This window comes from Tubulanus polymorphus, chromosome 8 (assembly GCF_964204645.1).
Source record: "Tubulanus polymorphus chromosome 8, tnTubPoly1.2, whole genome shotgun sequence".
NCBI classification, from domain to species: domain Eukaryota; kingdom Metazoa; phylum Nemertea; class Palaeonemertea; order Tubulaniformes; family Tubulanidae; genus Tubulanus; species Tubulanus polymorphus.
Genome location: NC_134032.1, coordinates 14,258,724 through 14,275,695, shown reverse-complemented (window position 1 = coordinate 14,275,695; position 16,972 = coordinate 14,258,724). Strand labels below are relative to the sequence as shown.

The 16,972-nt window shown below is 38.6% G+C and overlaps 1 protein-coding gene across 1 annotated transcript; it reads left to right on the top strand.

Moving 5' to 3' along the window:
• On the top strand, positions 1–11,511 carry LOC141909584 (succinate dehydrogenase [ubiquinone] flavoprotein subunit, mitochondrial-like). The gene is made up of 14 exons (XM_074800050.1): positions 1–140; positions 603–863; positions 1,830–1,973; positions 2,496–2,660; positions 3,314–3,465; positions 4,688–4,812; positions 5,282–5,450; positions 6,077–6,272; positions 6,624–6,827; positions 7,748–7,840; positions 8,367–8,465; positions 9,066–9,209; positions 9,865–9,981; positions 10,612–11,511. Exons 1-14 carry the CDS (start codon positions 81–83, stop codon positions 10,696–10,698), a joined length of 2,016 nt encoding a protein of 671 aa, XP_074656151.1. The 5' UTR covers positions 1–80; the 3' UTR covers positions 10,699–11,511.
• Positions 11,512–16,972: the final 5,461 nt, after the last annotated feature.

Genomic DNA, 16,972 nt, shown 5'->3' with positions numbered 1-16,972 from the left:
ACGACGACCGATTGTAGAGACCGGCAACCAGTCTATGGGTCAGGTATAGTATTGCGCAGGCGCAGCAGAGCGGATGAAAAATGGCTTCCGTGTTGAATGTTTCGTCCGTACTTAGGGCTAAAATTGCCCAGAAAAATGTGGTAAGCATTGGGATTGACTCGATTTTAATGTTATCGAATTTAGAATCTGTTCTTTAACCAATTTCCGTCCAGAATTGATTAAAGATCGCTCGCGAATTTAGTTTAAACTGAGCTTAGAACGTGACAGAATTGTGAAATCAGTTTGACCTTGGGCAAAAAACCAAGTGACTTTTTCACATTTTCGGCTGTCTAGTGCAAATTTTATCCAATTGAAATAATAATTCCTAATTCTAACGGCAAAATTTTACCATCATTTTCATGTTTAACTTAGACTTAGATGGAATAATTTGAAATGACATTACATAACCTACCTCTGAAAAGTGTTACATAAAGTTGGATTTCATAATAGGCTAACAAATTTTCTGCATCGGCTTTTATCCATTTTCAAATGATGAAATTGCTTTTTACCTTTTTACTGAAAATTTTGAATTATTTAAAAAATATTTATTTCTTATATTCTAGTTTTCGTCACTGACGCGACCGATCGCTGCTGCAAGTCGCGATTTCAGTTTCCGAGTTCAAGGTCGTAACAGCGGAGCAGCTGGAGTGTCGTCGGGTCAGGTTTCTCGGGACTACCCGATCGTAGATCACACTTACGATGCCGTCGTTGTCGGGGCAGGGGGCGCCGGTCTCCGGGCTGCGTTCGGACTTGCGAAGGAAGGATTTAAAACGGCTTGCGTTACAAAACTATTCCCGACTAGATCTCACACTGTTGCTGCACAGGTAATTAGTCAGTAGGGTTAGTTAGCGGAATAAGGTGTAATGTAGTCGTTATCGGTACTGAGGGGTTCAAGTCCTGGGCCCGGTTTCACAAAAAAGTTTAAGCCTAAAACAGTTATGTTTTAATTGTTGTCCTCATTGAAAACATGAAGTTACCAATGGCAATTACACCAAAAATTTGAGTTTAACTTGTTTGTGAAACTGGGCCCAGCTGTGCGGGTTCCAAAGACTATGGTCCTGTCGTGAGGGTAAATGAACAATCAAATAGGTTCCAGTATCAGAGTGCTGCGTGAGATAAGCGGGATCACTAACTGCTGGCTGCGTACAGTCCGTGGGCAGCGCTACTAAGACTGTTGTCCTGTCGTGAGGTTTAATGAACAATCAAATAGGTTCCAGTATCAGAGTGCTGCGTGAGATAAGCGGGCTCACTAACTGCTGGCTGCGTACAGTCCGTGGGCAACACTACTAAGACTGTTGTCCTGTCGTGAGGTTTAATGAACAATCTCGACGTCGTGAGGTTGAAGAAACACTCCGATCGATATAAGGGGTTCAGACTCGGGAATACAAAAGAACGATGTAAAATGTTATAAGATCTGAATCAAGATTTGCAAAATGCCTCTGAATATTAAAGTTTCCATAAAAAATCCTACAAATTTGAATTTTTGCCGTTGATCTCGGGTTATTTTCGTATTTGGACATATCTGATAATTTTAATTGAGGTATCTAATTCTTATTGGTCGATATCTTGTCAAAGATATCTAAATTTTTCATGATGCTTAGATCTGTTTGGTCAATATTTCCATTCTTTAAATGATATCTCAACTTTTTGAATGATATGTTAATTCATTTTGGGATATCTCAATTTTTTGATGTAGTATGTCACTTATGTCTCCATTCTGTGTCGAAGTGGTATATCAATTATTAGTCTGATATCTCAATTTTTGAAGAAATGTCTTCGTTGTTTTTCAGGGAGGTATAAACGCAGCGTTAGGTAATATGGAAGAGGATGACTGGAAGTATCACATGTATGACACAGTGAAGGGATCTGATTGGTTGGGAGATCAGGACGCTATTCACTATATGACCGAAGAGGCTCCGCAAGCCGTTATTGAGGTATGTCCGATAGATAGAAGACTAAATGAGAATTTTTACACAAAATAGTAATGTTACTTTATGAGACCTATAGAGGTGTCTTCCTTGTCAGTCCCTGAACATGCAACTGTGAACCCTTTCAGGCTAATTGATAATTGATACCCTAAAGTGCTTGAGGTCATTTGAAATTATTTAGATATTGCACCCCAGTGTGTTGAACAACAGACATTCGACTATAGTGCGCCTACACTGCAGTGCGGTGTATCACTAGTAACTAATGATCCGTCACATTTAACAGGTGCTGCCATCTTTTAACAAGTATAAAAACTAATTACTAATACACCACGATGCTGTGTACAAGCTAAGTCCATCACCGATTTATACACCGCACTGCAATGTAGACGCACTGAAAGGGTTAAACAGGACCAGAGCTATTGTGCTGAAGAAATTTCCGATGAAATAACTTGACAATTACCAGGTCATTTTCAATTTTCCTATAAATTCTTCGTAAATGATCGTAAATCTTCATCGTTGTCATTTCAGTTGGAGAATTACGGAATGCCGTTCAGTCGTTTGGAGAATGGTAAAATCTACCAGCGAGCGTTCGGAGGTCAGAGTATTAATTACGGTAAAGGAGGTCAGGCTCACAGGTGCTGCGCGGTGGCTGATCGTACCGGTCACAGCATGTTACATACGTTGTACGGAAGGGTAAGTGTTGAGAGGAAGCTACATCGAGATGTTAGGTCTTCCAGGACGCGGTTGTTAACAGTCGGTTAATTATTAACATACTGTCATTATTAGATATTGATAATAAAAATAATATGTTCATCATATGCTCTCCCACCGCCCACTGAGAGGTTGAGGCACTCGTGTCAGAAGCTTTCCCGCAATTCAGTCGAACTTAAGTTCATTTTTCAGTCAACATTCGATTCTAGATTTTAAAGTCTCAGAAATAATGCTATTCACGTGTCTTGATAATCTGAAAATGATGAAGTTTATGTAGCAACCTCTGAAAATTTAACGAGCACTGGAGGAGGGTAGATTCAATACGAGGGCTGCAAGCAAGACATTGATGGCTCTCCCATAGGAAATTAAAGGCAAAGCTCATTTAGATTTAGTTTTAAGAATTTTCATTGCAAAAAAAATTCCAATTTTTAAGGGGATCGACCAGCCCACTCGGTCCATCCCTCTACATCTGCCCTCGATATATTTTAATTGTATCTAAGAAATGGCATCATCCAAATGTGCAGTAGTGACACCTGTTGGTGGATCCTTGCTTACCACAAGCGAAATCCACTATTATTGTAGAAGAACCAGATATTCAAAAAAAAATATGGTAAAATGATTTTATATATTTTCAGTCGTTGAAATATGACAACATGTTTTACTTCATCGAGTATCAGGCGTTGGATTTACTGATGGATAACGGTAAATGTGTCGGTTTGATCGCTCTGTGTTTGGAGGACGGTTCTATTCACCGGTTCAGATGTAAGAACACTATCTTGGCCACCGGGTAAGTTTCATTTTGGTTCGTTAGTAAACTCGAAATTCCATCTTCCGGGAAGCGGTAATCGTGTTACTACCGTCACGTTTGCGGTTACTGTTTTTCTAATAAGATCATATCAAATATATTCTCTGAATGATTAACATCAACGTATAAAGCATATTAGAAAGTCAAGGTTTAGAGATCTTAAGACCAGTTTAAGACCATCTTTTAGTTCCAGGGACCAGTTGCACAGTCGTGACTTAAGTCAAAAAGTGGTCTTAAATCTTAAGACTGGTCTTAAGTTGTTAGATTGGCTATAGAACCAAGTTGGTCTTAGACTGGTCTTAAGTCTAAGCCATGACTATGCAACCGGCCCCTGAGCTAATGAAACAGCTTAAGACCACGTTTGGTCTCAACTATGGAACAGGGGATTTTGAAAAAAAAGCTAAGATCAGAGAAATATGTTGAGAATGCTAGATCGCACGTTAAATTAAACTGATTCCTTACTATGTCTTACGTATTATTTGACTGCGATAATTGATTGGATTCATAGCAGATCAAGTCAGGAACGTGTATGTCAGGGTATAGGCCTAGTCGGGTGGATTGATTGGATTCATAGCAGATCAAGTCAGGAACGTGCATGTCAGGGTATAGGCCTAGTCGGGTGGATTGATTGGATTCATAGCAGATCAAGTCAGGAACGTGCATGTCAGGGTATAGGCCTAGTCGGGTGGATTGATTGGATTCATAGCAGATCAAGTCAGGAACGTGCATGTCAGGGTATAGGCCTAGTCGGGTGGATTGATTGGATTCATAGCAGATCAAGTCAGGAACGTGCATGTCAGGGTATAGGCCTAGTCGGGAGCGGGAAGCAAGTCAAGTTGGTATAGACTTGAGTTAGTATAGTCTTAAAACATATGGTGGACGTAGCTTCCAATGTATTGCTCCAACTCTGTGGAACTCTCTCGACGCAAATATACGCAATATAACTGAAATCAACACTTTCAAACAGAGAGTAAAACATTTGCTTTTCTGCAAAGCCTATGCTCGGTGAATTCAGCACCACTACCTTACAAAGCGCTGGTGAACATTATTATAAGTGAAACAGGCGCTATATAAATGTGACATTATTATTATTAGACTAATCTCTAAACTTTGAAATAGCATTATTGTCGGTTTATTTATTGGGTTTTTAGGGTTTCACCAAATAACTGATCGATTTCAAATGGTTTTCGATATTATATTACAGAGGCTACGGCCGAACGTATTTCTCTTGTACGTCTGCTCACACTTGTACCGGTGACGGAACCGCTATGGTTACCAGAGCTGGTTTAGCCAATGAGGATATGGAATTCGTACAGTTCCACCCAACAGGTGAGAATAAGCCCACTTCTCCTTATAAGGCCTCACTCCTTATAAGGCCCACTGGGTTCGAAAATCCTAATCTCTGGGTTGACAACAATCCATGGACTTAGTCTGACTAGGTGATTAAGCCCATTCCTCTAATCTCCCCTTTTGAGGCCCACTGGGGTTTGCATTGCCAATCTCTGGGTGCTCAGTAATCTCCCTTTTAAGGCCCACTGGGTTTGTGGTGTTAAAAATCCCTGGGTTAAAGATCTCTGGGTGCTCAGATTCGCAACAATCCATATGGTCTTGTCTGACTGGGTTTAGCTCTTAACGTTAGACCTGTGATTGGTGTTATGTGATTAAAAGTTTTTTTAACCTGGTTAACACCCCGTGTAGTCCGTTTTAATGAACTATCGTGTTTACCAAATGTCAATCAAACGCGATAACTCCGCCCGCTGTGGTACTGATAATGAATGCGTCTGCTGTGTATTTATAGGTATATACGGAGCTGGATGTTTGATAACGGAAGGCAGTCGCGGAGAGGGCGGATATCTGATCAACTCCGAGGGTGAACGTTATATGGAACGCTACGCTCCAAATGCTAAAGATTTAGCCTCGCGTGATGTCGTATCACGGGCTAGTACCATCGAAATTAGGGAGGGCAGGTAAGTGGACTATAAGGGCCTGTATGCGAGCTAGTACCATCGAAATTAGGGAGGGTAGGTACGAGAAGTAGGGTATGCCCTGTCGATGGCCTAGTACCATTGTTATTAGGGAGGGCAGGCAAGAGAAGTATTTGCGTCTCTAATGGTGGTTGGTAGTGAGAGTTTCTTCTTCAAACAGGTTCTTCTGTGGCTCCTACCCCCTCAACTAGAAAAAACTTAACCCAGCTACTAATACCCTGTTTGAGGGGAAATAGGGACTTTTAACCTGCTAACAATACAGGTTTCCTACGACTCCTTGATTCCCCTTGAAAACTCCTAATCAAAAAATGCCTTTTAAAGGTCTTTGAATATTCTTGAATTTGAGCAAAATGTCCCAAAGTCCTTGAATTTTGAGAAATTTTAGGCCTAGTTATTGTATACACAGATTCCACAGATTCCTACAGTAATTGGGATGAAAGTGATACAGACACTCTTCAAACTTTGAAATTTTCTGCTTGAAAAGACCTTGAATTCTGGGATGACAGATCTATATGGACCCGGCAATACCCCTGTGAGGGTGAGGGGAACCAATCGCTGAAATGTCTCCAGCCCCACTATAATTTAGAGTCGTGGTTTATTAATTGTAGAGGAGTTGGTGCGGAGAAAGATCACGTCTATTTGAAACTATCACATATCCCAGCCGATATCCTACACAGTAGATTGCCGGGTATCATGGAAACGGCTCATATCTTCGCGGGCGTCGACGCCACCCGAGAACCGATACCCGTTCTACCTACCGTTCATTATAACATGGGCGGCGTTCCTACCAACTACAAGGGACAGGTAAGGTTCATTCAAAAACATGGTTCATTCAACGTAAACGATAAATCAGGGTTCTCTTATGATCCATCTCGAAACATTGGGTTCAATCTTTCACTTGATATATGCTACATTGAAATAAGATTGATGTGAAGAATCTATTCAAAAAATCATGAAAATATTAGTATGAAAAATTCATGAAAAACGTCTCAAAATATTTCATCCCCTCTAATGCCAGAACTTATGCATTAGGTGTGTGAAATTGAAAATTGAAAACTGCCAATCAAAAATGTGAAAATACATGATTTCATCAATCTGATCCCTGGTAGATACGATAGTGTTCATCGATGTATATTTGATACATTGTGATTGTAGGTGATCCAGTTCGACGAGAAGAAAGGCGACGATGTTGTAGTACCCGGTCTATACGCTGCCGGAGAGGTGGCGTGCGCGTCTGTTCACGGAGCTAATCGTCTAGGAGCTAACTCATTGTTAGATCTGGTTATATTCGGTCGAGCCTGCGCTAATACAATCATCGAACAGGATAAACCCGGTGATAAATTACCGGAACTAAAACAGGTCAGAATTATCATATTCTTCATTGTAGTACAGGGAAATCCTGTTTATTTTTTCTTGCAGAGAAAACAGGGGAATTCTGAGTCTTTTCTTAAAACTTAAAATCATAGAATTTGAATTTTTGGTGTCTTGTTGTTCTTGCTGGTGACACAAGGTACCGCTTGATAAGAAACAGCCCTCAATGAAGATATCCTATAATTTAATCAGGGAAATTTGAATTTTTTGGTGTCTTGTTGTTCTTGCTGGTGACGAGTGACACAAGGAACCTTTTGATAAGAAACAGCCCTCACTGAAGATATCTTATAATTTAATCAGAGAATTTGAATTTTTGGTGTCTTGTTCTTGCTGGTGACCCAAGGAACCGCTTGATAAGAAACAGCTCTCACTGAGGATATCTTATAATTTAATCAGAGAATTTGAATTTTTGGTGTCTTGTTCTTGCTGGTGACCCAAGGAACCTCTTGATAAGAAACAGCTCTCACTGAGGATATCTTATAATTTAATCAGAGAATTTGAATTTTTGGTGTCTTGTTCTTGCTGGTGACCCAAGGAACCTCTTGATAAGAAACAGCTCTCACTGAGGATATCTTATAATTTATTCAGGGAAATTTTGGTGTCTTGTTCTTGCTGGTGACGAGTGACACAAGGAACCTCTTGAAAAAAAACAGCCCTCACTGAGGATATCTCGTAACTTTATCAGGGAATTTGAATTTTTGGTTTCTCGTTCTTGCTGGTGACGAGTGGCACAAGGAACCTCTTGATAAGAAACAGCCCCCACTGAGGATATCTTATAATTTAATCAGGATATTTTTTGGTCAAGGGTCAGGGAAAATAATTTGTGATTTCCTGATCAGTAATAACCCTTGTTGTAGTTGTCTCGCTGATAGATAGGTGTCGCTACTGTATGATTATTCTATTTATAGAACGCTGGTGAAGAATCTGTTGCTAATTTGGATAAGATTCGGTACATGGACGGAAAAACACCTACAGCTGATTTAAGACTCGATATGCAAAAAGTAAGTGTTTTGAATTCTAATCTATCAGTTGAATAGATAGGCTGCAGTGGGTTCCACAGCTGTGAGCCAGAGATCTTAGTAGTGTTCAACTCATCGATTGAAAGTGAGCTTGAGTTACGCCATGAAGTGTTAAACCGAATTTTGGCCCAGTAGTGCTCATGGAGTCAAGGAGTGGTTTTAAATCAATGACAATCTAACAACTTAATAAGACCTGTCCAAGCTCATTTCGTTCTATAGCCTATAGAATCAAAATGAGCTTAGACTAGTCTGAAGTTGTCAATTGGCTGTTGGTCTCGAAAGAGCTGGTCTCAAATTCTTTGATGGTTATATATAACTTAGATGGTCTTACTCTTAGACTGGTCTGATTTTAGACGACCCGTGCAATTGGCCCCTGGGTTCTAAAAGAGTTCTTCCAAGTTATTTTGAGTATTCCAAAAAAAAAAAAAAAAACGTTTGTGCCTTATAAGTAAGAGAGAGCTAGTTTAGTTTTTGGGAATGATAGTGAGTTTGTTTGTTATGTTTGTAGGCAATGCAGGAGCATGCAGCTGTATTCCGTGATGGGCCATCTCTAAAAGAAGGATGCCAAAAAATGGACAATATCTATCAGAATATGGCAGACCTTAAGGTAGGAATACAAATATTTATTACACTCACACCATTTCCATGGTATATGGAGGAATAAACAGTATTTACAGTTTATTTCATCTTTTAAACTAAATAAACCGGGCTCACGCTTATATAATACATGCTATTTACAATATATAAGGTTATACCACGTGGTGGCTCTGCCTACTGGCTGATACTAACATTAATCTGACTCTGTAATAGTTATATTAATGAGGACTGCCAGTGCAACCAGCTATCCTACTAGGTGGCGTGTGTATCAGAAGGCAAAATATTTTCGCCCTCCATGTGACATGGAAATAGTAGGAGAGTAAATAAACTTATCAACTCAATGAATTTAAAATTTTCTTTTCACTTTCATCAAGATTTTAGCCTCCCATGTCTGAAATTATGCAAACTGTGTCTCTATAAACTGGTATTTATCTTTTAGGGTTCAGATAAAGCGCTATCTTAATCCATCATTCGTAGAAATTTAGAAATTGTTGCTAGATTTTAATTGAATCTGGGATAGTAAGCCGGTACCAGAGCACCACCTGGTGGACCCTCGCTGGTGGTATCCTCAGTTGCCGCAGTCGGATTTACGTATTGAATATATTTGTAGGTCACCGATCGTGGAATGATCTGGAATTCGGATTTGGTCGAAACGTTAGAATTACAGAATTTGATGTTGAACGCTGTGCAGACGATCGTTTCGGCGGAGAACCGTAAAGAAAGTCGTGGAGCTCATTCTAGAGAGGATTTCAAGGTTCGTTTCAACCAGGTTCACTTCGACAAACTCCCACACAACAGGGAAATCGGGAAAAACTTTGGAATTTTGAAATAATAATTCCCGTTTAGGAAATATTTGGGAATTTGAAAAATATTCCTCAAAACAGGGAAATATTTAGGAAATTCATTTACGTTTCACGTATTGCATTTCCCAAGTGCAACTTTCTTCAGCGATTTCTCTTGAAAATCACCTTTATCAACCAGTCACCGCTAAAATGTGTACTGTTAGCATAATGAACTCATCATTTCTATTAAGGAAAATTGAAAATTCTTGGGAAAAACCTGGGAATTTTTTATTTATCTATGTACCGGTAACTGGAATGATAGAAGCGGTAGATTTTGTCAGTAAGAAGTTCCATAAAACCTCAATCCTCAGAGAATTTCTAACTTCGGGAATTTGGTCTTAGGGGTCATTCATTTATTACGTTATGCATGAAATTTGACTTTTTCAACCTGCCATTTTTTCATATACATTAAGCATTACAGTACGCAATTGACACTTCCCCCTCCCCTAATGCGTACGTAATAAATGAATGACCCCTTATGATATGGTTAAATCTGGGAATTTGGAAGTTGGTGGAAAGTAGCCGTCCTGTCTTTTCAAATTTCTGAATTTGTTTCCGTTTTTTTAGGATCGATTGGATGAATTTGACTACAGTAAACCAACCCTCGAGGGCCAGAAGAAAAAACCAATCGAGGAACATTGGAGGAAACATACGATGATTCATATGGAAGAAAAATCCGGCAAAGTACGTTTAAAAAACAACAACTTCAAAACAAATGAAGTTTATTACTCAAGTATATAGATATAAACACGTTTATGGATATTGAAAAATCGGCAGAGTTACTCTGTGAACTGTAATAGAAACTGTGATCAGTTAATTTCTATATCTGCCAGGGGCCGGTTGCATAGTCATGACTTAGACTTAAGACTAGTCTAAGACTCTTTTAGTTATATAGCTAATCTAACAGCTTAAGATTTAGGACCACTTTTGGACTTAAGTCTCGACTATGGAACCGGCCCCTGGGCCCTGTTGCACAGTTTTGACTTAAGTCCAGAAGTGGTTTTAAATTCTGAGACTGGTCTTAAGTTGTTAGATTGGCTATAGAACCAAGTTGGTCTTAGACTGGTCTTAAGTCTAAGTCTCGACTATGGAACTGGCCCCTGGTCTGTTGTTAGCTTGATCTAGATTTTAAAGTAATGTACAGGGTAAATAGGAGGACAGCCGGGTCAACTTTAAATGCAGCAGAAATGAGAAACAAGGCATAGCCTTTAGCTCTGCTTTGACCAAGGATTAAAGGGGATAGCCTCCCAAAAAAACACCTTAAAAGATTTTAACGAGAATTTATATATTATATTTTAATATTTTCCGTTTCAGTGTAAGATCAGCTATCGACCGGTCATCGACAAAACTCTAGACGAAAACGTTATCAAATCAGTTCCACCTAAAGTTCGAACGTATTAAAGAAGGCTGCTATGGAGCTAGACGTTCGTTCGCGTTATTGTAGATAAATTCTAGACTCGCTGCTTAACTATAAACGCTTTCTACTTGACGTATATATATATATATATATGTATAAGTATAAACAGTTAGGGATATACCCGTTGCTGTGGATACTGATGTTTACCTTAACAATGGATACCAGTGTTAACTGTTGCTATCGATGTTGTGAGAATTGTATGAAAACGATTGTAATTTTTCGCTGCCGGAAATATTGTTAAGACTGGAAATTTTGTGATTTTTCTTTTTTGGTCTCTTTTTCGAAATCAACCTACCCCGAACTGGCTCCCTCCCTGTGGAACTAAGGGCTCCCTGCATATGTAAGCCCTCGGAGCTTCCTTCACCTTGTTGACACTACACCAGAGGGGAACGGGGAGGGTAACTCAAGTTAGTGTGCTATATTATTGTACTAGATCTAATCAACGTTTGGCTGTTCTATAATCATATATCGCAAAATGTAGTAATACAAACAGTTATTCAAGGCTTTATTTGATAATCTATCTAACGGTAGGGGTTAGATTTGCACCAGTGTTAGTATATGTCGTGTACACATATATATATTAAACAGCTTTGTTTGTTTGTAAGATTAGTTATTTTTTACATCATCATTCGCTCCATAAGTTCAAGATAGATAATACTGTCCGTGTACACGTGTATGTATGACTGTATAGTTTATGGGTAGATTTATTTATTGATTTTTCGATCCTCACACACTCTGTATGATGATTATGATTAGTAACATTGACATTGTATGAATTCAGTAAGAATAAAATATTGTTACAGAAACAGATTTCTCGTAATTGTTCTACTGGTATTCGCTTAAGGAGGTGAGGTGTTCAGGGGATGATTTCGAGACTTTCACCTTCCAGAAGACTACAAGGACTCAATCCAAGGACTCCTGACTAACATGATTAACCACTATGACGGCTATATCAGGACTCCTGACTGACATGACTAACTGTCAATGCTGTCTCAATCCAAGGACTCCTTACTAACATGACTAACCACTATCACTGCTGTCTCAATCCAAGGACTCTTTACTGGCCTGAGTTCATGGACTCCCCAAAACTAATGATCCCTGAACTGCCTAAAACCAAAGATACAGTATTTTTGCTAAAACCAATAATATTCCGAAACTTGCTTGAAATCATTAACTTCCTCCTGAACTGCTTGATACTAATACAATACTTCATAGTATGTGTACATACGTACAATCAGAATAACCAAGGTCTCCTCATTCACCTTCAAATTCATAGACTCCAAACTCGCCTAAAACCAAGTCTTACTACCCTAAATTCATGAACTCCTGACTCGCCTAAAGCAAAGTCTTCTTGCATTAATGGACTCCTGAGTCGCCTAAAATTGTTGAGTCCTGACTTGCCTAAATTTATTGACTAACCTGCCTCAAACCAAATCTTCCTCATTTGCACAAATTCATAGACTCGCCCGGCAAAATTCATGCGTTAAGAACTTGCCTTATGACTCACCTAAATTCATGGAATCCTGACTCGCCTAAAACCAAGGACTCGCCTAAACTCTTGTACTCATGATTCGCCTTAAATAAATGAGAAAAATATTTAACACGTTGAAATGACAAGAATTATATGTATTAGAATAAGCTGGACGAGTCCGTTAGGCTGGGATGACTATACCCAAGGGTGAAGCCAGGAATTTTGGAATACAGACTTGGCTAGCGCGGCGAATTTTGAAATGTTGGTGTTCTAAAGCTACGTATTTGATGGCAACTATGAGGGGACAATTCATTATCTAATTAAAATGAAGAAAAAAATTGTGATCCTAGAAGGCACAAGTACAGGAGGGGGGGGTAATCTTTCCCCAGATTCACGGCCTCGTTAGGCCGGTTGTCAAAATCTTATTCCGCGCTGGATAGAAAAAATCTAAAGCAATAGTCGGTTACAGAGCCGTCCCTGGAGAAACCGGAGGACCCTTGTTTCGATGGGGCCCGAGATTAAGGCCAGTGATCACAGGGTGTGCATGTTTGTCCTACACGAGGACCGGTCTAGTCACGGATCGTGGAAGATGTTTTAGGCTTTAATGATTCTTGGATTGAGTTGGACATTTTTATTGTGGAATTTCTTCTTAGCTCATATAATTTCGGAAGGGTAATATAAAGAAATCTTGAGACTGTATTGCCCGATACGGACAAATGAGACTGTATTGCCCAATAGTATATGGGCAAATGAGACTGTATTGCACCCGTTGCCCAATACGGACAAAATGAGACGGAATACGGACACTTCGCCGCCGCAATGGCAACGCTGCAGTAATGGCGGACATATCTATGATTGATATGTAGTTTATCCTTCAAGGAAGAATGGATATATATATTCATATTAGAAATATATATTATAGACACAGGATTAACAGCTTATCATTTAACAGCTTATCTATAAGTCTGAAACGAGCACGTGTTGTCGTGATAATCAGAGCGAGACTGATAGCGCTGTATCCACAGCGAGGCTGATAGTGCGCATCGCCCGAGCGATTCAGCCAATCAGCTTCGAGTATTCGGTACGTCTGGCGAAGATGGAGAAGGAGGACATTTTTCACGATTTTTTTGCGAAAAACTCTGCATCAATCCTCTGAGAAAAAAGTCGTAACGTCAACCTGAAGGCAATAAATCGATTCGTACAGATACAAGGAAGCGACTGCTGATAAATGTAGGTTTGGATGGCGTCGCGAAAAAATGTTTGAAGCAGATTTAAAATGACGCTCCAAAAGTTAGCAGGCGAGTCGTTTTGATACAATGGCGATTCGCGCAGTTCATTGGGTAACAAAAAGTAACTAACTTTACGCAAAATATACAATGTATGAAATATTGAATAAATTGTAACGATTATTTCGCGACCTTGTTTAACACATTTATGGGTGTTTTGAAAATATTTTTTTCGCAATTTATGGTCGATTTGAAATTGTGAAACGCCTGGGTTTTTTTTATGGCACGTTGATATTTCTCGGGGTTGACCTCTTGGCGACATTTTCTTCGCTTAATCGCGTCACTTGGAGTGAAGTTGAAATCATTTCGATAAAGGCACAATGATGTATTGTCGCGCTGTTCCGATTCGATTCATCTCTTTATTGTTACAGTTTAATGAACTTGTGCGGAAGACTGGCGTCTAGACTTATCCAAAACGAAAACAATATCAGCTGTCTCCATCGACGGTCCCGAAAATGGTTGGTTGCATCCCCCAGACCCAAAACGCTGATGCAGCATCAGATTCTGATGCTGCATCTTCAGATTGATGAATCTGAAGATTATTTGATAAGTGAGTAAAAACAATTATCTACAGCTCTTCAGATATCTAATGAAATCCACTGGCAGGATCCTTTCTGTAGTTTTGATCCTGAACTTTTAGACAATCAGTAACTACAGGCCGCATCCAGAATCTCAGAAAATATACAACTTGACTTTGGATCCACTTAATCAGGCGATTGGAGCGTGAACCCCTCAGATGATCTACTAGCCTGGAGTTTTTAACTCCCCCCCATGCAATCTACCAGACTGGAGTTTGAGCACCCATGCAATCTACAGATCTACCATCCTGGGTTTGAGCTCCCATGCAATCTACCAGCCTGGAGTTTGAACCCTCAATGCAATCTACCAGCCTGGAGCTTCCCCTAAAATCTAGCAGCCTGGAGTTTGAGCACCCATGCAATCTACCAGCCTGGAGCTTCCCCTAAAATCTAGCAGCCTGGAGTTTTAGCCCAATAAAATAGGCCAATATGAATTTTTCACTTGGAGTAAAGTTGATATCCTTGCTTCAAATTGATGAAATAGGCCAATATTAATTTGTTGATAGTTTGAGTTCAAAATGATAAAATAGGCCAATATGAATTTGTCATTGGGACTAAAGTTGATAGTTTGAGTCCAACCTGATAAAATAGGCCAATATGAATTTTTCACTTGGAGTAAAGTTGATATCCTTGCTTCAAATTGATGAGATAGGCCAATATTAATTTGTTGATAGTTTGAGTTCAAACTGATAAGATAGGCCAATATGAATTCATCACTTGGAGTAAAGTTGATAGTTTGAGTACAAACTGATAAAATAGGCCAATTTGTTGCATGATCAGTAAAATTGATTGTATGATTCAATTCAGTTGATGCAGGTTCATGAAAAATCTGGATTTAACATCATATTTTAACATACATCCCTGTAAAGGCACAATTCATTCAATGAAATTCCGATTGGATCAGAAACTGATCTGGTGTGAGGAGTGGAGGCCGCCCTACTTAACCTGCATTAAATGTTTTTTTTGCCAAAAAAGATATTGATATAGAATTTAACTGTTGAGATTGAGGTTTTTAAGATGGATTTCTGGCGAAAACACGCAATATGGTAAAAACTAGATGGGACACTGGAAGCATTTTGTAAACTGTTACAGCTGATTTTGGATTATAAGACTATTATACACAAACATTCTGAATATGAATTTGTCACTAGATTTGTAACTTAAATATTGTTTGGGTTCAAACTGATAAAGTAGGCCAATATGAGCTTGTTATTTGGAGTGAAATAGAAGTTGAAATTTTTGGTCCAAACTGATAAAATAGGCCAATATGAATTTGTCATTGGGACTAAAGTTGATAGTTTGAGTCCAACCTGATAAAATAGGCCAATATGAATTTTTCACTTGGAGTAAAGTTGATATCCTTGCTTCAAATTGATGAAATAGGCCAATATTAATTTGTTGATAGTTTGAGTTCAAAATGATAAAATAGGCCAATATGAATTTGTCATTGGGACTAAAGTTGATAGTTTGAGTCCAACCTGATAAAATAGGCCAATATGAATTTTTCACTTGGAGTAAAGTTGATATCCTTGCTTCAAATTGATGAGATAGGCCAATATTAATTTGTTGATAGTTTGAGTTCAAACTGATAAGATAGGCCAATATGAATTCATCACTTGGAGTAAAGTTGATAGTTTGAGTACAAACTGATAAAATAGGCCAATTTGTTGCATGATCAGTAAAATTGATTGTATGATTCAATTCAGTTGATGCAGGTTCATGAAAAATCTGGATTTAACATCATATTTTAACATACATCCCTGTAAAGGCACAATTCATTCAATGAAATTCCGATTGGATCAGAAACTGATCTGGTGTGAGGAGTGGAGGCCGCCCTACTTAACCTGCATTAAATGTTTTTTTTGCCAAAAAAGATATTGATATAGAATTTAACTGTTGAGATTGAGGTTTTTAAGATGGATTTCTGGCGAAAACACGCAATATGGTAAAAACTAGATGGGACACTGGAAGCATTTTGTAAACTGTTACAGCTGATTTTGGATTATAAGACTATTATACACAAACATTCTGAATATGAATTTGTCACTAGATTTGTAACTTAAATATTGTTTGGGTTCAAACTGATAAAGTAGGCCAATATGAGCTTGTTATTTGGAGTGAAATAGAAGTTGAAATTTTTGGTCCAAACTGATAAAATAGGCCAATATGAATTTGTCATTGGGACTAAAGTTGATAGTTTGAGTCCAACCTGATAAAATAGGCCAATATGAATTTTTCACTTGGAGTAAAGTTGATATCCTTGCTTCAAATTGATGAAATAGGCCAATATTAATTTGTTGATAGTTTGAGTTCAAAATGATAAAATAGGCCAATATGAATTTGTCATTGGGACTAAAGTTGATAGTTTGAGTCCAACCTGATAAAATAGGCCAATATGAATTTTTCACTTGGAGTAAAGTTGATATCCTTGCTTCAAATTGATGAGATAGGCCAATATTAATTTGTTGATAGTTTGAGTTCAAACTGATAAGATAGGCCAATATGAATTCATCACTTGGAGTAAAGTTGATAGTTTGAGTACAAACTGATAAAATAGGCCAATTTGTTGCATGATCAGTAAAATTGATTGTATGATTCAATTCAGTTGATGCAGGTTCATGAAAAATCTGGATTTAACATCATATTTTAACATACATCCCTGTAAAGGCACAATTCATTCAATGAAATTCCGATTGGATCAGAAACTGATCTGGTGTGAGGAGTGGAGGCCGCCCTACTTAACCTGCATTAAATGTTTTTTTTGCCAAAAAAGATATTGATATAGAATTTAACTGTTGAGATTGAGGTTTTTAAGATGGATTTCTGGCGAAAACACGCAATATGGTAAAAACTAGATGGGACACTGGAAGCATTTTGTAAACTGTTACAGCTGATTTTGGATTATAAGACTATTATACACAAA

Coding starts and splice junctions, on each gene's coding strand:
- LOC141909584 (XM_074800050.1), top strand. CDS start 81: ATGGCTTCCGTGTTGAATGTTTCGTCCGTACTTAGGGCTAAAATTGCC. Junction 141..602: donor AAATTGCCCAGAAAAATGTG/GTAAGCATTGGG, acceptor CTTATATTCTAG/TTTTCGTCACTGACGCGACC. Junction 1,974..2,495: donor CTCCGCAAGCCGTTATTGAG/GTATGTCCGATA, acceptor TTGTCATTTCAG/TTGGAGAATTACGGAATGCC.